The sequence below is a fragment of the Leuciscus leuciscus genome (assembly GCF_965113295.1).
Source record: "Leuciscus leuciscus genome assembly, chromosome: 2".
Classification (NCBI taxonomy): domain Eukaryota; kingdom Metazoa; phylum Chordata; class Actinopteri; order Cypriniformes; family Leuciscidae; genus Leuciscus; species Leuciscus leuciscus.
This window is the reverse complement of record NC_138726.1, coordinates 49,309,738-49,336,236: the sequence shown is the minus strand read 5'-3', so window position 1 is coordinate 49,336,236 and position 26,499 is coordinate 49,309,738. Positions and strand designations below refer to the sequence as shown.

Below are 26,499 nucleotides of genomic sequence, written 5' to 3'. Positions count from 1 at the left end.
GTCGAATAATAAAACGTGAAAATACCTTGAGCTTGTGTAAACCATTGGCATAATGGCATTTAACCAAAAACCCATTTGAAAAAATTTACTTCAAGACGATTTAACGGAATGTGCTAAAATTGCTTTTATTTTTTGGTTGAATTATCCATCAAAGCTTTTCTTGAATAGATAGAAAGATATTCAGCTTTTTCAGTAGCGCGAAAGATGAACTGCAGGATAGGTTCCCATTAAAGGAAAACACTGCCACTATGTGGCTGAATATTCTCAAACAACCATTAGTAATTCGTTCCTTAAAAATGTTTGTTTATTATGGTGTTAAACTGTAGGATGGGTTACATGAATGGTCATGGTCATAAAAACTAGGCCTACTAGTTTTTTAGATGTTATACTTTAGTGGAAAAACTTGCCAGGAGCTTTCAATTATATTGATATATTTACCTTCAAGACATTGTATTGATAAATGGACATCAATGATCTTATCCGTACAGAAAACACCATTACAATAAAAAAAGCTGAAAAGTTTACAGTCCTTATTTTTTTTTTTGTAAATTCTGTGGTAATTACCATTTGGACATCTGGCACTCTGGAGAGGAAATCCATCACCTCATTGTTTTCAATGGCATATTGCGCAGTTTCTTTGTGAATTTATGTATATTACCTAAAAAAAATTAACAGTGCTGAACAATCTCTGGTACTGACAACTCAAATTTCACATCACAGTCTAAAGAACTTCTGTATTTGAGTTCAATGGTTTTACTGATTTGAAAAAAACCAAAACATATTCCATTATTAGACAGTAACACAGCTGTAATCTTACCCCATAATAAAATAATGTAGCGTACTGGAATAAAGTAAGTGATTACTGTGGCCATAATTATTGTGCTTATTTTGTAATATGGTTGGGTGGTGGTGGCGCAATGGATAAGACACATACCTTTGGTGTGAGAGACCCGGGTTCGAATCCACTGTGAGACACCAATGTGTCCCTGATTAAATGTAATATGAGATCTATAAAAACTCATGAGAAGTAGCCTACACACCAAGCCATCTGTGTACACTCAGAACAAAAGGTACAAAAGTTGTCACTGGGACAGTAGCCTATCCTTCAAAAGGGTTCTATATGTACCATTTAGGTACTAATATGTGAGTACCTTTGAGGGACTAATATGCACTCTTTAGGTACAAAGGTGTACCTTTTGAAAAGGTACCACGACAGTGACAGCTTTTGTACCTTTTTTTCTGAGAGTGTATTTGAGTATAGTTAATGTTTACTGTTAAATGATTATACAAAATGGAAATATTGTCAATATAGAAGGCTAGTATAAAAGAGTACCAAAATAATTGTTCCACAACATCTGTGATATATCGCATATAATATCCACCTGAGCAGAAGAAAAGACTGGAAAATACATCAGTCACAAATACAAATCAGAAGTGTACTTGCAGGCTTTTTTATGTACAATTACTGTACCACTTGAGATCCAAAACAACATCTAGAACCTTATATTGCACTAAAATAAAAAATTTCAAGGGAGTGTAGTTAAAAATCAGTTTTCACAACCAGAGTTTGTCAAAGGCACTTTCAATGTACTCATTTTCAAGCGAGTTTTTCCATGCAATAATTAAGATGTAAATAAAAGATTAAAAATACATTAAAACAATGTGTTTACATAATAAAAACAAGTTCAAAAGAACTAAACCACATGGAACATTTTGTTACAATAAAAACAAGTTCAAAAGAATAAACCACATGAACATTTTTGTTACAATATAAGTTCAGTTCTGTTTATGTACATTCAAGAAAAAAATGTGGCTCATATAGAATGAGACTTTACAAACTCCTTAAAACATATTTTACAAGTCTGATAAGACACACACAAAAAAAAAATTAATAAAGAAATATAAAATATAAAATCAAAGCATTACATTGTATTGCACTCATACTGTTCATGATGTGTCGTTCAGGCATTGCATCTATAGATGCATATTTAAGGCCCAATGTGGTGTATTCTATACTTTTAACATTCATTTTATCAAGTTACATTTTTGCATCACTCAATACAACAGAGCTGCTGCTGTATAGAGTGTTAATATGTGTCTGTGTTATTAACCAAGGTGCTTCAGCACGACCCAGCAGTAAAGACCGGACCATCCGGGATGATTTCAGTTCACTCGAATAAAATAAGCACAAAGTTCAAATCATTCCCTGGCCGTCGTGTCCAAGCAACTTCAAAGGTTCTTCACACAGACTGTTCTCAGGAGACCAACGTTTCCCACAATAGTGTCTACGGTGATGTTCTCTTTCTCTTAACCGGACTGTGAAGATTACAGCTGCTCAGTTCGGTGTACTGCGCCTGAATGAAAAAGAACAATTCAAGATGCGAGAAGCTTCCAGACAAATGAGCAAACTGAGAAAAGGCAGAGAAATATAGTCATCTAAGAAATAAATAAAAAAATTTAAAGATCATTGCAACTTTTTTTCCTCATAATTGTGTTTATATATCACAATTCTGACTTTATAACTCGTAACTGCGTGTGTATATCTTAATTCTGAGGTGGAAAAAATACAGAAATGCAAGTAAATATCTCACAATTCTGGAAAAAATTATAATACAGAAATGCAAGTAAATATCTCACAATAAAAAAAATAAAATAAAAAAAACAGAAATGCAAGTAAATATCTCACAATTCTGAAATTGTTTCCCTCACAATTGTGAGTTTGTCTCAATTCTGAGAAAAAAAGGGCAGAATTATGAGTTATAAACTTGAAATTGTGAGAAATAAAGATGTAAACTCGAAGTTTCTCTCAAAATTCTGACTATTTCTACCAATTGCAAGTTTAAAATCACACAATTCTGAATTTTTCTTGCAATTGCAAGTTTATATCTCACAATTCTGAGAAAAAAGACAATTGTGAGAAAAAAATATATAAACTAGAAATGTAATATAATATAGACTTTTTAATCGCACTTGCGATTTTGTCTCACAATTCTGAGAAAAAGTTAGAATTGTGAGATATAAACTCAGAAGTTTGAGAAATAAAGTCAGAATTGAAAGTCGCAATTTACTTTTTTACTCTTTTTTTTCAGTGGCAGAAACAAGACTCTTTGTCAGTCTAAATTAAGAGAAGTTTGTTTATTATGGTGTTAAATTGTAGGATGGGTTACATGAATGGTCATGGTCATAAAAAATACTCGTTTTTTAGATATTAAACTTTAGTGGAAAAACTTGCCAGGAGCTTTCAATTATATCGACATATTTATACCTTCAAGACATTGTATTGATAAATGGACATCAATGATCTTATCCGTACAGGATAATTATTTTTTTTGTAAATTCTGTGGTAATTACCATTTGGACATCTGAAGGCACTCTGGAGAGGAAATCCATCACCTCATTGTTTTCAATGGCATAAGGATTGCGCAGTTTCTTTGTGAATTTATGTATACCTAAAAAAAATGAACAACGCTGAAGAATCTCTGGTACTGACAACTCAAATTTCACATCACAGTCTAAAGAACTTCTGTATTTGAGTTCAATGGTTTTACTGATTTGAAAAAATAAAAACCATATTCCACTGTTAGACAATAACACAGCTGTAATCTTACCCCATAATAAAATAATGTAGCGTACTGGAATAAAGTAAGTGATTACTGTTGCCATAACGAGAACCACGAAGGCCAAATTAGACAAGAACGGCACTGACCAGTTGAATGTACTGAGGAGAAGGAAAAAATAAAGACATTTTGAAGTTTTACAAAGAATATTTTAACTATTTTGGCACTCTTTTGATGCCCTCAAAAATAATAATTTCATTATATTCATTCATGACAAGCTTCTGGGTCAATGGAAATGTGCTAGTTTTCTAAATAAATGAAAATGTATCCATGCATTCTTTTGAATATTTATTTAATGCAGCCTTAGTGAAAATTAGAGACTTCTTTCAAAAACCATTTAAAATAAAATCTAACTGACCCCAAAAATTTAAAAGGTAGTGAGTATATTATGCAATTACCTCTATTCTCTCAATATCCATTACAAATTTACTAATATAATGCTGTGTGTGATAGCAGACACAAAACACATACTTCTTTATTCTTTCACCAAAGCACGCTATCTCCTCCAGAAGATTCTGGACTGTAATGACAATCTCTTGAACCATGTGAATTTTCTCCATCAAACCTTTTCTCTCAGATTCCTGCAAGAAGACACATTTGAAATCTAAACAAAAGACCCTTCTGTAGGACACTAAATGCCATGCTTATTCACTGGAATCAATGAATGTAAGGAAATGTGTGAATTGGAAAGAATTATACCTTTTCATCTTCATCTTCCTCTTCATTTAACTCTATGGTGTCCTGCAAGAGGAAGGCCTTATTTTTAATCATTTTAAAATGAAAGTTAACAAGGTCTTAAGAGATAGCTTTTAAATTTTATCAGATGACAATACATATCGGAGGAAGTCAAACTGCGCTCATTCATGTCAGCCTGTCACATTTACAATCATTTTCCAAACCACTAAAACAAATGCTAAACTAAATTCCCAGCTGAGACGGTCCACTCCTTTTGATATTCTATAATAAGAGACAACACAAGCTGGTTGTCTGGAGTCTCACTAAACTGTGCAATTAAGCCAAAAATCACCCACTAGGTCTCTGTTGACTCTCTCAGAAGCGATCTGGAGATAGTTCCATATGATGAGAAGGACCATGAACATGGGCAGCATGTAGAAATCCCAGTACCACACTGTAAGAACAAAGAGCTGCAGGAGAACACAGAAGATTTAGGTTTCATGAAGACTGGAACTAATCAAGGGTCACATATTCATCATGTATTTACATAATCCCAATGCTTCTCTTAAAAGGATAATTCACCCAAAAGTGAAAATTCTGTCATAATTTACTCACCCTCATGTCACCCAAACCTCTATGAGTTTCTTTCTTCTGTTGAACACATAAGAAGGTATTTTAAAGAATGTGTTGGTAATTAAATACTTGACGGTTGCCATTGACTTCCATAGTAGGAAACAGTAGCCACGGTCAACTGTCTGGTTACCAACATTCTTTAAAATATCTTCTTTTGTGAGCAGCAGAAGAAAGAAACTCATACAAGGTTTGGAACAACATGAGGGTGAGTAAATGATGACAATTTTCATTTTTGGGTGAACTTTCCCTGAAGTTACACGATTAATTACATTTTATAGACTATAAGTAATGTTGCACATGCATGTCAACTAAGAGTAATAGTAGACTGTTAGGGACGGGGTTAGTAGAATAAGTTGATATGTACTTGCACAGTTACTTATAGTCAGTATAATGTCTGTTGTGAAGCATTAAAATAAAACGTAAGCAGATGGTTTACAAATACTCTAATGAGAGTTATTTGACATGTAGTTGCAGTGTTACTAATAGCCAACAGAATGTCTAAAGGGGATCATCAAAATTAAGTGTTACCCAAAATGTTTCACTACATAACAGAAAAGTACAAAAAAGCACTAACATTTTACTGGATATGGTACCGTGGCACTACCATTGTATTCTTTGAAATACATTTTACCAATACTATCCAAATACAAGAGTATATGAATATAATGATACCATGGTACTGAATTAGTACCATCTGGAACCATAAGTCTTAACTGTAAGACTGCTGCTATAAAATGGTAACCCAGCAATTATATGATTCATTACTAAATCATACAGCACAAAACAACAAAAATTAATAATGAACGAGATTGACGAAAAAAGTGTCTCACCATAAATGCTATGATGCTCCTCTGCACGCTTTCCCACTGGAAACAGCTTTTGATGAACTGGTGGACGAGGCACACTGCACGATAAAGGTTCCTCACGCGGACAACATTCCTGGAAAGAACCTGTTGATATAACAATTCCCAGCTCATATTTTTCATAAAGATAGGCTACTACTGAAAACCTCAGAAGACTTTTCAGTGTGAATGTTACCCAACTCATACCTTCTTAGAAAACTTGACATTGTCCTCAAGAAACTTCTGTTCTCTAGGCGTGAAGGTCCTAATGCTCGCTTTGACCTGGTCAAGACATTGAACAAACAAACAAACACTAAAAAAATGTCCAATATCTAAGCATATGAAATTTAGGTAAGATGATTTATTGTCACTGTACACAATACAAATCTAGAGTGGAAACACTCAGAGAGAGAAATAAAGAATTAAAAGTACAGTATACACACACAATACATGCATATCTACAATATTATGCATAAATACAGTATATTGCCTAACATTTATTAATAAAATGATAACTTAGAAGTATGTATTACACATAGAATATGTATATTGCACATTTAAATGTATGTGAATATAGTACTTTGAAATGTATATATTGCACATAAAGCCACTGAAGGCATATGGCAAGGTTTATGAGGTAGTGTGTTATAGTGCATGCATTGTAGATCATTCAAGGTTATTAATAGTTAAACTTAATTTAAAATAGTCTTTGGCTGGCTGAGTGAAGTACTAAGAAAGATTATATTGAACTATTAAAGGTAGGGTAGGATTCTAGGTTAGGTTTGTTATACTGGTTGAAACTCTCTTCATATCCTGATAGTAATTATTAATAGAAGTAGTCTAGAAAAAAGAAAAAAAAAGTACATTCAACCCCTTCAAGTCCCTGTCAACATATGTATTTCTATACCTCCAACAGACATCAGTCACTGAGCGCCACCTTTTACAGTTCCTCCTGAACCAAAACAACAAGCTTATGCTGCGTTCACGCTATACAATACCCGCAATTATGAGATGGCAAACCGTGACGTCAACACTATCAATGCCTAAATTATTCTGCAGCAGTCATGTGGTACAAGTAGGAACTCTGTAAGTTGTTTATGTTCATTATTATTGTAATGTTATGTGCTTTGAGACATGAGGTAATTTAATGCTGTCTCTCATTACACCTTGGAGACACATACATGTTTTTGAAGGAGGCATGGCTTTGGAGACGCTCTGAAGGGAAGGTGGGATCTTATGCTTTCAAAGCTAGCTTGCTATTGCTAGCCTCTCCAGAATTGCCAACCCTACCTTTAAAGGCATAATCTCTCTGTTGTCATCTGTCAAGACTCACAGAATTGTAGATGACTTCCAGTTCCAGCAATATGCTTCCTTTAGATAGTCCTCCTAAGTTCTCTTTCCTCAGAGGACAAGCAACCTGCTGACTGTTACGTATCTGTTGCAATAAGAAACATTAAACTACATTCAAACATATTATTATATCAATTCTAATAAATTAAGATGTTTTGCACACCATTGCTTTCAATGTAAAGAAGAATGTCAATATTCTGCACTTACTGAAAGTAAAGGAAGGACCACCTTCCCCAGGAAATCTGGGGCTTTGTCGCCATCCTCATCAAACACAGTCACTTCCAGAACTTCATGGATGTCTTTTACTGGGCTGGTCATAAAGAGAAATTGAATAAATCTCACTATTATTTTGATATACCTGTAAATATAGAGTTGACATTGACCGTTCAAAAGTTTGTGGTCTATAAGATTTTTTTTTTTTTTTTTTTGATAAGTCTCATATGCTCACCCACGCTGCATGCATTTGATAATAAAAAAATACAGTAGTAACAGTAATATTGTGAAATGTTATTACAATTTAAGTCTTCTAATTGAATATATTCAAATTTATTTGAAATATTAAAGTTCTGTAACATTATAAATGTCTTTCTTTTTTTCTTCTTTTTTTTAATGCATCCTTGCAGAATAAAAGTAAAAAAAAAAAAAAAATCTTACTGACCCTAAAGTTTTGAATAGTTATAGTGATACTAACAAGGTGAAGACTTTATTCCACTCAGGGTTGAGGGTTTTGTATATGGTGTGGGTCTGCAGCCGGTTGTTTCCCAATTCCAGGACACAAAATGGGTCACTCTTTCCTAAAAATATACAGAAGGTCCGATGAATGTGGTTGTTGACATGCTCACACCCATGCTCTCAACCAAAAAAGGCTCTTTGTGTAATCAACAAATAATAAATAATACCATTCAGATCAGCAGCCATGAGGTCAGTGGCCTTAATCACTTTAACCTGAAGAAAACCAACATCTCCTATGTCCTTCAGAGAGTTCTTGAAACTCTGCCAAGACGGGAAAAAAAGAAAAGATTTTTAAGGGAGATCAGGATTTTTTGTTATACACCTTTTTTTTTTTATACCATAGTATGCAGTATACACTGTGTACTATGCATAAAGAAGTACTGCGGTAAAGAGGGCGGTTTAACATACGTATTTAACCAGCATATTGTCCCTCTCATGAGGCTCTTCCAGTGGAGGGGCGACGAGATCCGTGATGGATACTCCAGAGCAGGGAGTGGGACAGACGAGGAACACCAGCTTGCCCGAGTCAAGCTCACTTGTAAACAATGTGGACTGATTCAAGGGCAGCCCGGACAAGTTGATCTCACACCTGCAGTTTGCACACAGACACAAAAGGCCTTAAACACAAAACCAGTCTTTACAAGGAGGAATTTCATTCCCTAAGAAAGTCTTTTGAGTTTAATGTTCTGTGACTAATTCAAGTTAAGCTCGATCGACAGCATTTGTGGCAAACATTTCAAACTTGTTTCGGTTTTTCATTTTGTTTTTAATTGAAAAAAATATATATATTATATTATTACAAATGTAAACAGGTTCATGCATTCCAAAGGTTTATAAGCAAAAATGTGTTACTACTTAGATTAATTATGAAGAATATTATTTGAAATTATTATAGATATATAAATCATATTAGTTGGCTTAATTTGTTCATCAAATATATATATTTCTTTCAGTTATTTTCATGCTTAATTAAGCCTGCTAAAATGCACTGTATGAGCTTCTATTACTTTCACTGTTCATTCTATTGCCCTATCATATTTCATCTTTCATTTAATAGCACAGCACATATTTAGACTAGAGCAGCTCCAGCGGGGCTCAGTGCTGAGGATTGGGTCAGTGGTACAAATGTTTAGACACCAGTGAATTACCAATTATTTAATCCAATTTTGATAAATGATGAAAATTTCGAACTCAAGGACAAGGACAATAACACGTACTGAGTGAACGATCAACAATCAAGAGCATTCAACAGAAGTGCGCACTCTCTCTCTCTCTCTCTCTCTCTCGTCAGTTAATGTTAATAAGCTACATGCCTCGTTTTATTTTCTTTGCCATTGACATCCGACTGAACTACAAACTTTCCACTGATGTCTGTTTAAATGGATGTGCACTGCACGTTTTTCTCTTATCAGCTCGCGCACCACAGCTATGTGTTACTATACACACGCTGCCTCTAGTAGGCCTATCGGTTGTTGGTATCGGAGCATTTTTACGAGTACGAGTACATGAACTCGGTATCAGTGCATCCCTATGTTTAATAATTCAAGTACCTCATCAGAAATATGGCTGTTTTCCAGGACTTAAATTTCAAAAAGTCAAATTCAAGTACTTCAAGCACTTTAAGCACCTTGTACGAACCCTGTTATGATCAATGTTGAAAACAGTGGAAATCTTGATATATGTTTCTCCCCAGGATTCTTTAAATAGAAAGGTTAAAAGAACAATGATAATTTAAAATATAAATTGTCACAACGTTAAAGTCTTAACTGTCACTCCTAATCAATTTAATGCATCCTTGCTGAATAAATGTAAACATTTTAGAATAGTAGTGTATGTATATAACTACTAGTTAAGTATTTACAATAGTTATATTTTAATGTAAAAAATATCCTTGAATCCTTGCAATGAGCATCATCTGGTTTCATTTAGTCATGGCAGGAGTTGAAATATTGGACATAGTCTCATGCCACAATGTACAAAGTCTTGAGGATAAACTTTACAAAGAGTATGTATTTGAACACTTATGTATTTGCCCATTGGTTCCACTTCCAGTGACTTACTATAAACTGTGAAAATACAAGATTTTTTCAGATGTAATTGATATTATGCCAACTTCAGTCAAAAGAGCTTAGTTTATTTTTTTAACTCACTGTCCGTAACATTCTTCATTTTTCCGTCCCTCTTTTCCCACCACTTCAATCTCTAGAATACTGGATCCGTTAGGGAACTGGTTGAAGTCAAACTTTTCTCTCCACAGTGTGTTGACCTTCTTGATTTGACTCTGTGAAAATGAAGGCAAACTTAAAGCCTAATTCTTGCTAATCCTTTTTAAATTTGAATGTTTATATGAAGTTAAGGCGTTTGTAACTACATCAGCGAAGAGCTGAACAGGTCATACAGACGTTCCCCAGTATGTACCTTGCTTTTGTATTTCTGATCTCCCAGTTTGAAGCGAACAAACACTTCGCCCTGTCCATCCAGAGGTAAGTTCCGCCCCTCCACCAGAGTGATGGTAAAGATGCCGGTCCAGAGTTGACTCTTCTTCATAGACTCTGTGAGACGTCTGTTATGCTCGATTGTACTTCCCTGAGGATCAATACAAATACTGGGATGTGATATTGAGATCTCTTATGCAAAGTTTCTGGATATTATCGCAGTGGTTCTGAACTAGTGGGATGCAGGAAAAAAAAATTGTACTGTAAATGCAAACAATAAAATGCATGATATAGTTAATCACGCTACATAAATAGACTTAACTTTTAAAATTGAGGGAAAAAAACACCATTTATCTTTTGTTGATGACATCAAAGGGCATGCAGTGTGCACCCGATCAAACTCTACTGTATTTCTGTCACTTGCTAAAAGCAAGTCAAGTTAGGCTGATGTCAGCATGGTTAGGTTGTGCGGCATGGCCTCATTTTCAAAAACCATGAAAAATAATACACAAGATATAACCCAGACTAATATCATTACAAATTATTTGCAATAAACATGGTTTGTGCCAACCACAATGTGCTTTCTGTGGTCAATTTTTGGCTGCCGAGAGCAGGAAACCGTCATAATTCAAAAAATATTTTGGTCACCATTTGATGTGCAAAATAAATAAATAAAATCAAGTTGAGAACCACTGTTATATTGGTTGTGAATTTAGCTTGTTTTAATCTTCATTCTCTTTGCATGCACATTAACATACAGACATCATTGTTTGTGGGACAATTTGCTTCGAATATATTGCCAGGAAGTATTTGAATAAATCCATGAGAGAGCGGTGACACGACCACTCAAGAATCAAGATACGATTTGAAACAGATTAGAGGCAATTTAAAACTAAACCTTCTCACCGTAGAGCTCTTTTTTTCTCTCTGGACCCATCTCTTCTTAACAGAAACAAATAACGTGAACACAAACGTAGAGTTAGTGGAGTGAGTTAGTCATTAGCTTGCCTAAGCAGGTCTTTAAATGAATTACCTTGGCTAAACGTTTTTTGTTTTTGCCGTCCCTCACAGATAAAGTGATATCGATGACTATGACACCCATATCATCCTCCAGGCTGTTGGGGTCGTCCAGTGGAAGCACCATCTCGCTGGTCCTGTAGAACAGACAGAACAAAAGCATCAGAAACCACACTCTTGGTTTGACCTTGAACACAAACATTTCAGATTGACCTACTTTTCAAGTTCCAGTGTATTCAGCACAACTCCGTGGGACCCCATGAAGTCATCCGATGTCAGATCTCGATCGTAAACCTGAATAATCGATGGATGGGACTGCTTAATGTACCTATACTGTACATATCACAGCATAATGTGAAAGTTAATGGATTTATGCCACAGCAAAAGTAAACAAGTACCTTGATGAAGAGTTTCTGGTCCAGGTTGCGGATCGGGAAGGAGAAGGACTCGTTCCAGATAGGGTTGAGATTCTTATACACCACTTTACTTTTGTACAAGGTCTTCCCATCCAGTTTGAATTTCACATATGGATCACTTGTGCCTATGGAGACAGAAGTTTTTATGTTTTTTATTGACCACCTGAAATTTCTGAGCTATAGTTACATTACAGAGAAAACCCCTGTAGACCCTCGTGATATGGTAATGTCAAATTAAGTAAGTTCAGGTTAGTTGGGTTTTTTTCTTCATATGCACGATTAAGAAATGAATACAAAAATGTGTCTTACCTTAAAAAAATGTTTGAAAACCTTTATAAAAATAGGATGCATACACCTGTGTATTCAGTGTGTAAATAAATGTGATTTTACTTTCATTTTACTTGACATTTGTTAGCATTGACATTTAATCAAAATCTGTCAAAAATCTATGAAACCAAAGATGACAAACTTGGAACATTTGTATCTGCCAACTCAGACATAGTAAATTGTCAGTGACATAAATATGTGGCCTTAGTGTTTCTTTATGGTGATTTGAAAAGATAGTAGGTACAGTCAAAATATTTTTCTTAACCTTTTAGTGGAATCTGAAAACTTCATGCAAGTGCACTCCCAATTGTTTTCCCTTCAATCAGATGACATGTGCAGTGCATTCAGTTAGTTTAGTCATATGTGTGGGTTTGCTTCTGAGTCTGACAAGGATGTGGTTAATACTTAAGTGCAACATCAGTGCATGAAGCAAAACCAGCCCGCTTCCGTGAAGAATATCATTTTGAAAGAGAAAAAAAAGTTTGCACGCAATGCAACTACCTCTGGTAGGGTCAGCTGCTATAAAAATGATGGATAAAAAAAGGGGCTTCAATAAGGCAGTTTAAAAAATACTAAGCACTCTGCCTAGCTGCCTGATACCCTGGTGCACCAGTAGAGGGCAGCATTTAGTATGTTTTTTGTTTAAAAGACTGGTCCTCAGTTGCTCCAATATTTACCCCCTTCATCAAAGTCAGCTTTAAAGTTCCTGGTCTTATTGTGGAAAAGTTTTTTGTTTAAAATACTTTTATTTAGCAGACACATTACAATAATCAATAGTGACAGTAAAGATACATTCTGAAAAAATAAATAAAAATGGTGTTCTTTTGAACTTTCTATTCATCAAAGAATCCTGAAAAATATTAAGCAAATTTTCAACATAGGTAATACTAAGAAATGTTTCTTGACCACCAAATCAGCATATTAGAATGATTTCTGAAGGATCATGTGACACTGAAGAATGATGGTGAAAATTCAGATTTGCCATCACAGGAATCAAGTACACTAATATTAAAGTAGAAAACGTAATAATATTTCACAATATTACTGTTTTTAGAGTATTTTTATTCAAATAAATGCAGCCTTAGTGAGCATGAGACTTCTTTCAAAACATTAACTACCGCAAAACAAACATTTGAACAGTAATGTGTATTTGAAATGTCCTGTTTGCTGAATATTCTGTACAGAAGTAAAATGTGTCGTAATCAGCAATACATGTTGACTTTAAAACAACACTATGATATCATCAACAATAAGTGCATGTGTGCAAACACTGACTATAATATGCAAATACCGACTGTAAAACCTCAAGGTGCTCTATCGTATAAAAGACACGTACTGTATACGCCAATAAACAAATGGTGGGAAAAGGGTTTTCTAAACTCTGGTAAAGGAGGAACAATAAAGATCGGTTTCACATTCTTGAGAAAACACGGCAACAGGATAGCTCTGAAAAAGCTTGACAGGCCTATGACCACAAATCATGAAATTAAAGCAAAATACACAGACTGGTAAACGGGAAAAGAGCTTCATCAATGAGCCACGTATCAATGCAGAAGCATTAAACAGCAGTAAATAAAAGGAAGTCTGCCCATGCCTATCCTAGTTCCCACCTTTCTGTCTGTTTTTACATGTCTTAAATGAGTGTCTCGTGTGCCAGTAAAGTCAATAGTCAAAGGTGTGCCTTTCAGGTGTGGCTGTAGACAGTGCAGACAGGTATGAATGTGCTGTGAGGAATGTTGTCTGATGTATGAAAGCAATGCACGCGTTCAACAATATTATGTACATATTCCAGTGTAGATGGGAGAAAAAACAAGGTGGAATGGACCGATCCACAGAGCACCTCAACACTCTTGTAGAAAATCACACATGTTGGGGGAGGAAAGAGAGAGTGAAAGCGGGACTGTAGAAAGAGAGATGGCTGAGACCGAGTTTCCCTTTATTTACCTATACGGTGGCGGCCCGCCATGGTCTAATCTGTCCTGCCACGGTTTCACAATAACCGTAAAATAAAAAAAAACGTAATAATAACATAAAAGGTCTATAACATTGTTTTGCACCATTGCTTTGGCAAAGTATCTGTCAAACTAATGTAACTAAAATTGAAAGTGCGACATGGCTTTGTGCCCTTACCAAATTGCAAAAGACTGCTATTTGATTAAATAAGCATATAGTCTGTTTTCGCTGTGTGTGTGTGTGTGTGTTGCACAATGGCTGACTGGCACATTTACAAAAATAATTCTCAGTTATTGGCTCATTCAATTCATTGTTTGTCTATGTGTGAGTGACTGTTTTTTATTTGACCAAAAAAAAAGAAAAGAAAAACGAAAAACACACTGTGTGTGTGTGTGAGTGTGAGTGTGTGTGTGTGTGTGTGTGTGTGTGTGTGTGTGTGTGAGTGTGAGTGCTTGCCACATTGAGATTGTTGTACAGGCTCACCACTTCATTTATGTGTATGTATGATCTGCATTGTGTTGGATTTAATGATTTTATTGGAAAAAATTTGCTCTGAATTATAGTCTCACCCATTAATTTCCTATGGGTGCCCACTTTTGTCCACGAAGGACCAATTAAGGATTTTGTTTAACCACTTAACATTGTTGAATCAATTCCAACTTTTTTCTGTGTTCAGGTGGCAAACTATGGAAAAGTATCCAAATCTTGTACTGCTAAGATTAACGAAATTTTGCCCACATTTGTCCCCAAGGATAATTTAGGGTTAAAATGTCCAAAATGGTCTTACCCCTCACCACAGTCTCACAAAATTCTCTGGGAAACACTAGCTGAGATATTACCGAAGAGGAATAGGTCAGAGGAATATCGTTTGGAAAAAGCACTGGTGAGACGTTAGATAGTGGGAAGGCCTGAAAACGCACGCTGTTTGTTGTCGTTGATTCGATATGTTAGTCGCGTTGGTTTTTGCTATACTTCACAGAACCAAAATATGCTGTTGTTTGCTGCTGTTGTTGAATCACAGCTGATTGTGAGAGTGTCTGATGAACCAGCATAAGCTATCTTCACACTGTCAGTCCAAATCTGATTATTTGTTTATCCGATTGGAATCTGATCTACATTGTTGACTGTCCACACTGAGCATCGCAACTATTCAGATCCGATTTGTGTGTCCCGTGGGCCGTGGCGCTCTTTCGTTTTCCGGAATATCAGCATTGGTTTCTATGGCAATGGTTGGTAAGCATATGCCAAAACGACAACAACAGCAACGTGGAGGGGTTTGCAATACAGATGTCTTATTTTACAACATGACAGTATGTATCCGGCGTGTTAAACTACTACGTCCTCTGAGGCAGAAGGGTAGGAGGCTTCTCAAAATTTAACATGTCTCCATTATATTGTAATTTTCTGCTTGACCGGTACAGCGTAACACAACCTTGTTTCTGCAGTGACTTTCGGCATGTTTTCTATAACCAGGTCAGACATATTTACCTTTTACGTGAGAAAGTGATATAAATCATGCAAAATCAGAATTAGAGCGGTCAGACTGAAAAGGATTTCCATTAATGCGATTTCAACGAACATATATCTCAAAGTGCATTTGTAAAAATCGCATTTCATACTTGTTCACACTTGCTAAATATGATCAGATTCCAATTGGATATGCACAAAAATCAGATTTGGACTGACAGTGTTAACAAGGCTTTAGCTGAGTTGCATAGCATGTTGACTATTTTGGGGGCGGGGCAATTAAGGGATGGAAGTGTTTGTTTGGGTGTCGATTTCAAATATCAAGTGTTGCTCAGAAATTGCTTAATGCGCCTTTAAAGGTCAGGAGTGTAATTTCTATGTCATCACTAGCACTCAAGGGAATTGCAAAAATAATGATTTGAAAATAATGAGTTTCTAACCCCTGTCTGTTCAGACAAATACAGTAAGTAAATTCCCTGCAAAATGGCTTATTAGAAACAGTGCTGCCCCAGACTCACGCCACTGGTTACGTCAGAAAGTAGACATGTCAGACCACTCAAACAAACAGAGCAATGTTTTGAAAGCTTATTTACATTTGTCTCTATACAAACTCCGGAAGGAAGAAGCATTTTAATGACAAACCACACACCACCTTAACGCATCTACACTACAATCCCATAATGCTGGGCTTCGATACCTCCCACTTAACAAATAAGCACCAATACAAAAAAACACTGATTGTTATTGAAATGTAGGATGTGTGTAATGCTTCAGGGTGTGTTGTGTTTATACACAGATATTTGACACTCACCGCAGCGGTCTCTAATGACCAGTCCACGTCCCTCCTTTAGGCATAGAGTGAGCAGATATGTTCTCTGAGTTTCCCTCTGATGCTCACTAACTCCAGCTGTCTCTGTCCTCATGTCCAGAATCTGATTGAAAAATAAAAAATTCTAAAATAAATGAGAGAACCTTTCACGGAAAGCTTTAATATGGGTCATTCGAACGCTATACTCCATCTGGATAGTTGACATGAAATCAATTCTCCGGTCTTCAGTGTCACATGATCCAATAGAAATCATTATAATGTGATGATTTGTGACTCAAAAAACATTTCTTATTATTATCAATGTTGAAAACAGTTGTTCTGCTTAATTTAATAGGAAACTGTGACGCTTTTTTTTTTTTTCAGGATTCTTTGGTGAACAAAAAGTTTAAAAGAACAGCATTTATTTGAAATTGAAATCTTTTATACAATTATAAATAACTTTCACTGATCAATATAATCCATTGTTGTTAAATACAAGTATTAATTTCTTTTACAAAAATACAAATATTACTGACACCAAACTTTTTGAGTACCAAATTTCAATTAATAATATTTACATTGCAAATTCTCATGACGAAAGAGCACCATCAGCTACCATGGTAAAATGTTTTATTCAACTTCAACAAGGTGAGGAAGCAAACCTTGAGTCTTCGATGTCAGCTCAGGAGAAGAACACTGTGATGCACAGTATGGTCCATTTCCATGGGCATTTAAAGTACAGTGTCAGCTGCATGAACCCTACTTCATGTCCTTTAATATCATCTAATAGTAGACTAAACAACAAAACACACACACACACACACACACACACACACACACACACACACACACACACACACACACACACACACACACACACACACACACACACACACACACACACACACACACACACTAATACTTACACTATTGTGCTCGTTGTCATGTATGGAGTATGTTTCTGAATCATTTCTGTTGTAATGCGGCTTCTGTTTCCCAAACACAGCAAACGGAAGAGTGAAATGATCAAAAAAGCCACAAATTCACAAACCACTGATGTGAATATACTTCCTATTTTTTTCACAGACCATCTCTTGAAGTCAACAGTGATAAAAAGAATTTACTCTGTCCTGCACATATTTCTAGAATAACAGAAGATCATCTGTCTTAATAAGTTTATTAAAAAATCCTTAGCAGTGGAAACATTTTAATTCCTCAAGTTCTTTGTTGCATGTTTAATGCTGGCATTACTGGCTTAACAGTTATGTTCCCTGGGGCTAAGGAATCTAGAAAAAAAAGCAGTCAAGGATTCACATTACAAAAGCATCAACACTTGTAAATTAATTTACACTTAACTGAAAAGCTTTTAAGGTTCTTTGACGAACAAAGCAAAGTGTAGGGTTTTCCTTCTTTACTGAAAATCCCAAATTCAACTTTTAAGGTCAGGTGATTCAATGTTTAAGGTCTTGCACACTCTCTGAACTACCTTGAAAACTTAGCAGCTGACTCACCCGTAAAAACAAACATTCTCGCAATCCTATCCACGAAAGCGGTGCCCATATGAAGCATACAGTATGATAACTCCACTACAATAGAATAGAAAGATCACCGATGCAAAAGGAAGCGGCGTTACATAACAAACAAAACGTCTACCCCACCTGACCATTAAAGATCTCCGTTTGTGTTTATTTTTGGTGCCGTTCAGTACCGTAAAGGTAGCATGACACTTCCCGGGTGATCATTTGCATTTTAAACAAATGGAGAAGCACCGACCTGCTCTAAATGTGCGTTACCACATTTTAGGGCTACTGTTATCACAAGTTCCTGCAGTAGTAATGACTTGCTCATGTTCAGAGGAACTGCATTTCACAATAGAGAGATCCTTTGCAATCTACCTAAGGTTAAATGAAAATGTTGACAGCATGCCAAAGCAGTGAAAGCTAGGAAAAGCATGCAAATGTTATAGGCCTACATTCCAACAGAAAAAGTTTTATTATCAGTTTGTAAAAAAATTAAGAAAAAAAAAAAAATTATGAGGAAGTACTAAGTTCACCAAAAGAATCAAATACAAACAGGTTTGTGTAACACAGATGGTGTCCACAAAAATTAGAAAACTTCCTCCCACCCGTGATGATTAACCCAACTGAAAGATCAAGAACGCGGACACGCTTTATTACCTCTGCAAAGCTCTCTGATGAAGGATTCTGTGTGTCCCTCAAGCGCAGCACCTGATCCATCTCATCTGTGGAGTTGGAGATGTTGTGCTCCTCACACGGGGAATCAGTGACTGACTCCTGCGAAGGCCAGTCTTTCGAGTCCACCAGCTCGGTCAGCCCGGTTCCTCCCCCTATGTTTCGCAGACTCATGCTGAGGGCTGTTGTTGGGCTGTTGATGCAGAGGGAGGATGGCCGGACTTCAGCTGGCTGCTGGTGGGAGAGGTTTATTAGGGAGGTAGCCCGACTCCGCTTGAGGAGGTCTGCCACAGAAACGCTCATCTGCTCCTCCAACACGCTATCGTCCCTGACCCCTGACTTATTGGAGTTTTTGTTGCCAAGCCGCGAGGATCGCAAGAGTTTGGCTTTTCTGCGTAAGGTGCCCATTATAGACTTTTTGTCCTCCATGAGAAGGGCGTAAGAGGGTGTTTAGGTGAATTTCGCAGGTCAGTCGTAAAGGCCTCTCTCTCACACACTAGAGCTGGCTTAGACCTGCAAGGACAATACGAGAAATTAAATTAAACACAAAAAAAAGTCACAAACTGTCAATATATTTTCCTAGCATTAGACCCTCTCATTTGCAGGGTTTGCTTCATGGTAAATATTTGCGCACACATTGGATTTGGCAATGGCATGATGAAAGCAGGCGTTCACACTCGCAGTTTCAGTTTAAAATCAACATGAAATGAAAACGGACCCAATTTACTTTTGTTGCACATGTTCCTGATTTTACAACGGATGAAAAAACACCGTAAAAGTGCACCACTCAAGGGCTGTGTTTGATGTATCGTCACATACAAGTATCGATAGCGATGACGTATCGATTCTGCAGCACGTGCACAGCAGTGGACCGCGCTTAATAAACGGAGTGGAAATGTGCTGAAATTAATGAATAGCATAGAATATATATAGGTTTAACAAGTTTTAATCTGTCCCGCAGAGGAGCACAACTGAAGTTGCCTGATAACAAGAGACATAATCCCCTTAATTAGAGCTTCACACTCGTTTTACTTATTTTTCTCAACCTGGCCAAGCACTGGCTTTCTGAAAACACCGGTAAGCTTGCAGTTTAGTGATCTCCAGTTCGTTATTCTATTCAAAGAAAGTGTAGTAGGCTACACTTTTATAGTCTGTGCTCAATACTCTGTTCATTTACGGCCCCCCTGAGAGCAAGAGAGAGAGAGAGAGAGAGAGAGTCTAACATTTACCATTTTACATTTACCTTTTATACCACAAAGAATCACAAAACAAAACAAATCACTTTCCTACATTAGTAGAGAAAAAAATTTTTTCCATCAATGACAGAGCACAGAGTCTCATTCTTACACCATTTAATTTTAAATGTGATAACATCATCCATGGAACTATAAAAATGAAAGTCAATGAGTATTCTGGATTTAACTGTGGCTAAAAACAGAGTAGGCCTATTAATATCTAATGGGTAAATCGGCCTATTGATGGCCTAATGGGTAAATCTGTACCCATTTCTATCTTCTTGTTTCTAGAGAGAGATTTTTAGCTCAGATAATTACCTCAGTCTGTACCGCGTTTCTCTATTAACAGTGAAGCGGTGAATTTAATTCCCTTTAAAAAAGTGATGTTAGCAAATCCTTGCTGAAAAATATAACGTAGCTCTTCAGTGGTGAAGGTGTTTTATTGATCGGGTTTGTGGCAGGAATGAAAATCCCGCCATTCTGTTAAAAAGAGTCAAATCGTCTTTTTTATGGAGGTGTTGCCTGTTGCCTAAGAATGCACATTAACCGGGGAATCCAGAAAAAAACAATGATAAGAAGCCAAATTTATGATACCACACCTATTTCCAGTTTATTGTTGGTTCAAATAAAAAATTTGTTACAAAACAGTTTATTTATTTTTTGAGATTTTGAATTAAATGAAAGGATTTCAGAACAATTCATCAGTGCACATAATTCCAGAGAAAATAAAATCATAATAAATATAACATTTGCACTGACTTTAGCCAGGCAGTTTGATTGTTCATACCAATTTCTTGTACTGTGTTAAAATCATAATGCTGAACATAAAGAAAAAATGGCTCTATAGGCTTACATGCACTGCTTGCTTGTATTAGGCCTAACTGCAGTGAGTTTATGAATGTGCATGACTATGAAAAATGTTTACTTTCACTCATGGAAAATCGTTGTCGAATGACCACAAATAAAGTGCAAACTGCAAAGTCTGTTGTAATATTACAAAAACCCTTTTAATACTGACATGTCAATCTGCTTGTTCATTTATATAACTTGACTTGCTATTCAAGCAAAGGCACAATGCAACATTTTTCAGTTTCTGATAAATTTTCATGTACTTTTAATACATTTAGTCATTTAGCAGACACTTTTGTCCAAAGAAACGTTCAATTTAGGACTAAATTAAGTCATCGTGAAGAGGCAAAAACAACGCAAGAAGTGCTCAAAATACGAAGTTCAGGCATTGCTCAGAGTAGCATAAGCCCGATAAGGAAGGATTAAAAGAAAAAGAAAGATTTTTTTTTAATGAGGTTAATTGCTCACGGAAGAGATGAGTTTTAAGTTGTCCTTTGAATGTTGTCAGGAATTCTGCATTCCGGATGAGGGTGGGGAGATCATTCTACCAGGATGGAACCGTGAATGAGAATGTTCTGGAAAGTGATTTTGTGGCTCTCTGTGAAGGAACCACGAGTCGTCACTCGTTGACCGATCGAAGGCTTCTGGTAGGGATTTAGACTAGTAGGAGCGAGTGAAAGTAGGAGGGAGCTGAGCCTGTTGTAGATCTCAATGCCTTGAACTTGATGCGAGCAGAGAGTGGTAATTATTTGGTAATAGTTATAATTATTAATAGTCTCACTTCACATCCTGTAAAGTTTAGTGTTTACCATTGTTTATAAGTTTGAATACCCATTTCAACAACCCTTTGTCTTCACTAGTTCCCTTTAAATGTCCCTGTGCTGTGACACAGATGAATGTACAAATATTCCGTGTAGCTTCTCAATTCAAACAAGCATACAGGATTTCATTACATCTGCATGCATAACTATAAAATATTTGTAGCAAAATGCTGTTTAAAAATACATTTACATGGAGAATATTGTCACACCACAGAACATGTCAACTTTCCAAAATCTACCCAAATACTATATAGGCTACTACTATATATATATATATATATATAAATAAATTACATTTGTTAGAGGCTCAGGGAAGCCTATTCTAAAACAACGGAAAATATATTAATCATCTACAAGTGACCAAACATTTGCTGTACCTTCATATTGATTTTTTTCCATTCCTTTTTTAGTTGCGAGAAAAAAAAATCAATGAAGAACATACAAGTTCGAGACTCCCATCAATCTGCACTGTCTGTGCATGGTTCACAGTGTCAGTGTCAAGGACTGATTTAATTTCATTTGTTCTAAACTGGCCTAACACGTTGTGGGTGTAATTCAAGCCACGAGCTCATCCCTGTGTCTTTGTGTGGATGCATCATTCGACTTTACAGCTACACATCAGGTTTTTTTCACACACCAGTGATAATGAAAAAGAGACAGGTGAGACAGGTGTTTGCTAAGTCAAGCTTCACTATTATTATTGCTCACACGTAGGTTTGATTTTATGAACAAACCTCTGACCCGACCCAAGTAAATATTCAACTTTTTTGATGTCATCTGCATCATGATTTTTGCCTGGCCATCCAGAACACCCTATAACCACGTAATACCATTCCAGGACATGTACAAACACTCGGGAAAGAGACTAGAGAGTATGAATTGTTGAAAAATAATCCTTTAAGCTGCACTTAAATAGGACATGTGTGTGAGTCATAAAAAGACAGAAAGTGATATCTAGATTTTTGGAGAACAGCAATTTCTGGTAATTTTGTTTGTCATTATTATTATTATTATTGTTGTTGTTGTTGTTGTTGTTGACCTTCCTATTATGATTTTTTTACGATTTCATAGAAATAAATTCTTAATAAAAATAATATACGTTAAATGTACACTGCAGCTGTTCAAAAGTATGGTGTCAGTAAGATTTTATATATATGAAGACCTCTGATGCAAAAGCCTCTAAAAGCCACCTATGTCAAAAATGAGATAATAATATTGAGTGAATGCTCTCTGCACATAGTATACGTTGATTTCACTTCAAACTCAATAAATCCCAGCTTCAGCCCAATCAGACATGTCGGTACTTAGGTAGAAACCTATTCATAGGAGCCTGATAAAAATGTTAATATTAAAGAAAAACGTTAGACGGACTTAGAGGCTTTTGCATCTGAAGTCTTCATATCTATATATTTTAAAGTATCTAACATTTTTATTTAGCAAGGATGTATTAAATTGATCAAAGTAACAGTAAAGACATTTAAAAAATCTATATCAAACAAACGCTGTTCTTTTGAACTTTCTATTAATCAAGGAATCCTGGAAAAAAGCTTCATGCAAAAATGGAAAAGCATATTAAGCAGCACAACTGTTTTCAACATTAATAATAATAATAATAAAAGTTTCTTGCTGCAAATCAGCATATTAGAATGATTTCTGAAGGATCATGTGACACTGAAGACTGGAGTAATGATGCTGGAAATTCAGCTTTGCATCACAGAAATAAATTACATTTTGAAATGTATTCAAATAGAAAACAGTTATTTTAATTTGCAATAATATTTCACAAAAAAATATATTTTTGATCAAAGAATGCAGCCTTGGTGAGCATAAGAGACTTCTTTCAAAAACATAACAAAAATATTACAGAGCCTATAAACTTTTGAACGGTAGAGTAGGTGTATGAATTATTATGCCTAAAGGCAAAAGCTGCATAATGCTCTTAAGGGTTTAAATACTGTGAACATGAACTCGAGATTAAAGTTTAAAGTTGCAGGATATCATGCTCACATGCCAAAAAAAACCTCAAACTCTGTCATGGATGCAAAATTGCAAATGCATTCAACTCGACAGCCAATCTTGATTTGCCTGGGATCAATCTCAGACATTGTCAGGGACTGGATTACAGCAAATTAAGCATTTTGAGGAAACGGCCGGGTAAATATCACCGTTGAGGTTGAGTCATACCACAGATAGTTATTGTACTGTGAAAATCATTTCAAAACTCTTGTGCTAAAAAGGTTTAGCTTTAGGTTTAGGTTTAGCTAGCAAGATTTGAGTCTGTTCTGTATGTTTATGTTATACTGAATTTATATTACACAATAGAAGAAACTTTGAGGAACTATTAATATATTACTTTTACTTTTACAATTACTTGAGGAACTATAACCTCCAGTAACTACAATATTTTACAATAGAATTTCAGAAAAAATCCAATAGCCTATTGCAAAAGTCACCAAATTTCATGAATACTTTCACTTTGCAGTTAATTATCTACCAGAACCCTACTATCAGTCAGTGAGCTATGTCTCGTGGTTCCTTCACAGAAAGCCACAAAATCACTCTCCAGAACATTCTCATTCACGGTTCCATGCTGGTGGAATGATCTCCCGAGTCCCCACCCTCATCCGGAATGCAGAATCCCTGACAACATTCAAAAGACAACTGAAAACCCATCTCTTCCGTGAGCAATTAACCTCTTAAAAAACAACAACATATATATCTTTCCTTTTCCTTTAATCCTTCCTTATCGGGCTTATGCTACTCTGAGCAATGCCCGCACTTTGTATTTTGAGCACTTCTTGCATTGTTTTTCCCTCTTCACGATGACTCGCTTAATTTAGTCCTAATTTGTAAGTCGCTTTGGATAAAAGCGTGTGCTCAATGAATAAATGTAATTATAGCATAACCTTAACTAAAATGTAAAATCTCTTCGACCAAAAACAAAAAACAAAAAAAACAACAACAACAAAAAACGCAAAAAAGGAAAAGAAAGTAAGGTCTATATGTGTGTAGTATGAATGTAATCCAGACAGACTACATTCGCCATGTAGTCATTATCATGTCATCTACAGTCAGTTGCCTCGCTTCACTGCCATTCATAAATCCTCTCCAGTGGCCTCATGGGATAATAAAGTGTCCATCGTATTCACACTTCAGAATCCCGCGGGAAGTAATAGGTCATCCGGGTACTTTTTGCCTACTCTTTTATGAGTACTGTGAACTCGGTCATGCTTCTTTTGTCACATGCGGGTTTTTTGCCTACTTCATAAGTAGGGAAGTACGCGATTTCGGGTGCAGCCTCTGACACACCGACATCAACCAAATTGGGCGTGAGATAGGCTACAACCGTTTACTCAAACTGCATAATATAATCATTAACTATTAAGTAAACAAAGCTGGTTGTAAAGTTAGGTTTAAGCTAACAATTATGGTGGATCGATCCAAATGGCGTCCACTTGGTTCAATGGACATCATTTCATTCAGTTGTACAGTCAAGCTCCGTCCCAGCTGTACAGCTGTCAGATGATTTGCTTTATGATATGTACAACCCATCTGTATACACCTGAGTTTGTTTAGTTTCCTCCCAATATGGTTGCTATGTTTATATTTTGGGCCTCATTTTTAGACAATTTGTAAATAATGGGAATAACATAATGCGAAAGAAATCTGAATTCAGGCCCAAATCCACAATTGATGTGTAATTGCAAAAATATTCTATTTAATATATCTGTCTGTCTATCCATCTATTTGGTTCTCACACATTTAGACCAAATGGATGTCCCTGGATGTTCAGTGACTTTACATGTTAGCCTATGTAAAAGGAAAGTAACAAGATTTTTTTAACTCACAAAAACAAGAAAAGGTAAGAAAGAAAGCTGAATGTCACATAGCACAACATTATTTTCTCGTACTGATGACAACTTAACATGATAATAATACAATGTCCCTCCCACAACTCAAAATATGTGGAGGATATATTACTGTCTACAAAGTCACAACCAAAAATGTGCAGAATGCCATTGTTATGAAGCAAACAGATAGCCTTTAAATGAAGCGCATGCATCAAACTGAGTTATATCTGTCTGTCACAAAAGTGCTCAAAAAAGACATTTCAAGTGTCATAAAATAAATTGAAATCAATCAAATGCATGCAGATTTACTATTCCCAACAGGTAGATGGTCCAACATTCAAACATTTCGTTCATTCATTTGAATGTATAAATAATAATTTGAATAAATCACTAGGCTATATCAGAATTATTCCTACCTGAGTTGCAGCGTTTAATCCATTTCCATTAAACCAAAGACATTTGGGACCAAATCTCATGGGTTCACAGCAGTACTTTCACTAACTTCCGACTCTAGTAAGAGTAACATGAGTAAAGCGGCAACACTTCACTGATGAGTCACAGAAATACAACAAGTGAGTAGAACGGCAATTATCATGCATCAACATGTGCCCGGAAGAAGTCCATAATTGGTCAGGATGGCTAGGTCTAAAATATGAATACGTTAAAATAACTATTAATTGCGTATTTAATTAATATAAACGTTTCTCAGTGCCATTACGTAGTTATACATTTAATACCCGGACCTCTGATCAACTAGCACCAAAGTCCCTTTAAAGTCTTTGCCAGCATGTTGACAGTGTTGTCACGCGACACCTGTTACTTTTCTCAGCTCTGTCAGGATGGACCAATCACAGTTGTTTGTGATCAATGACTTAACTATTTTATAGAGATTGATGACATGCGTTTTAAGTTTTGAGCCATGTATAAATTTAAAGCGAAGTTGAAACGATTATAATTGTCAGAGTATAAATTTCTCAAGAAAAGATAAAAATGCTACTGAGATTTGAATGGGTCTCAATGGAGAATTCGCCGTGCTGAGCCACCAAGCGCCCCCTGGAGGAACAAAGACTTATTGTCCCTTTGAAATAGGTATTTGCCGCTCAACGTGGTCGTTCTTTGGCCCATATAATTCAAGGCTACTGTAATCTGTCACATGGTTCAGATTGTAATCCTTAGAGTGTCTCACAAGAGTCTGGCTGCTGTCAATCTTTTCCAGTTGTGGGATATAAACAGACTTTTTGCATGTTTTCTCTATGCTGACCATAAAAATCTGTCTCTG

General features: G+C 36.0%; 1 protein-coding gene and 1 long non-coding RNA gene across 9 annotated transcripts; one reads left to right on the top strand and one right to left on the bottom strand.

Moving 5' to 3' along the window:
* The first annotated feature begins 206 nt into the window (after nucleotides 1-206).
* On the top strand, nucleotides 207-1,873 carry LOC309489206. The gene is made up of 2 exons (XR_014202365.1): nucleotides 207-903; nucleotides 1,026-1,873. It is a non-coding gene; the product is annotated as an uncharacterized lncRNA (long non-coding RNA).
* Nucleotides 1,436-25,792, bottom strand: mctp2b (multiple C2 domains, transmembrane 2b). Of its 8 annotated transcripts, none has more exons than XM_082157405.1 (22): nucleotides 25,637-25,792; nucleotides 18,450-18,977; nucleotides 17,199-17,261; nucleotides 16,276-16,396; nucleotides 11,700-11,842; nucleotides 11,519-11,595; nucleotides 11,318-11,438; nucleotides 10,268-10,435; nucleotides 10,000-10,130; nucleotides 8,258-8,438; nucleotides 8,017-8,110; nucleotides 7,809-7,911; nucleotides 7,325-7,427; nucleotides 7,101-7,202; nucleotides 5,975-6,049; nucleotides 5,756-5,875; nucleotides 4,649-4,762; nucleotides 4,317-4,358; nucleotides 4,089-4,198; nucleotides 3,609-3,718; nucleotides 3,352-3,449; nucleotides 1,436-2,354 (listed from the first exon to the last, which is right to left on the bottom strand). In XM_082157405.1, the coding sequence occupies exons 2-22, from the start codon at nucleotides 18,891-18,893 to the stop codon at nucleotides 2,286-2,288; spliced, it is 2,589 nt and encodes an 862-aa protein (XP_082013531.1). In that variant the 5' UTR covers nucleotides 18,894-18,977; nucleotides 25,637-25,792; the 3' UTR covers nucleotides 1,436-2,285. The 8 variants fall into 8 exon arrangements, with proteins under 8 accessions (XP_082013531.1, XP_082013534.1, XP_082013532.1 ...); XM_082157408.1 differs by having other exon boundaries at nucleotides 3,634-3,718; XM_082157406.1 differs by having other exon boundaries at nucleotides 8,267-8,438.
* Between the last annotated feature and the right edge of the window lie 707 nt (nucleotides 25,793-26,499).

Excerpts from the sequence above, each read along its gene's own strand:
- mctp2b (XM_082157405.1), bottom strand. The coding sequence starts at position 18,893 with ATGGAGGACAAAAAGTCTATAATGGGCACCTTACGCAGAAAAGCCAAA. Across the intron at positions 6,050-7,100 it reads TGGAAGTCATCTACAATTCT|GTCAAAGCGAGCATTAGGAC; the intron begins GTGAGTCTTGAC and ends TGTCTTGACCAG. Across the intron at positions 4,199-4,316 it reads AGGAAGATGAAGATGAAAAG|GAATCTGAGAGAAAAGGTTT; the intron begins GTATAATTCTTT and ends GTCTTCTTGCAG.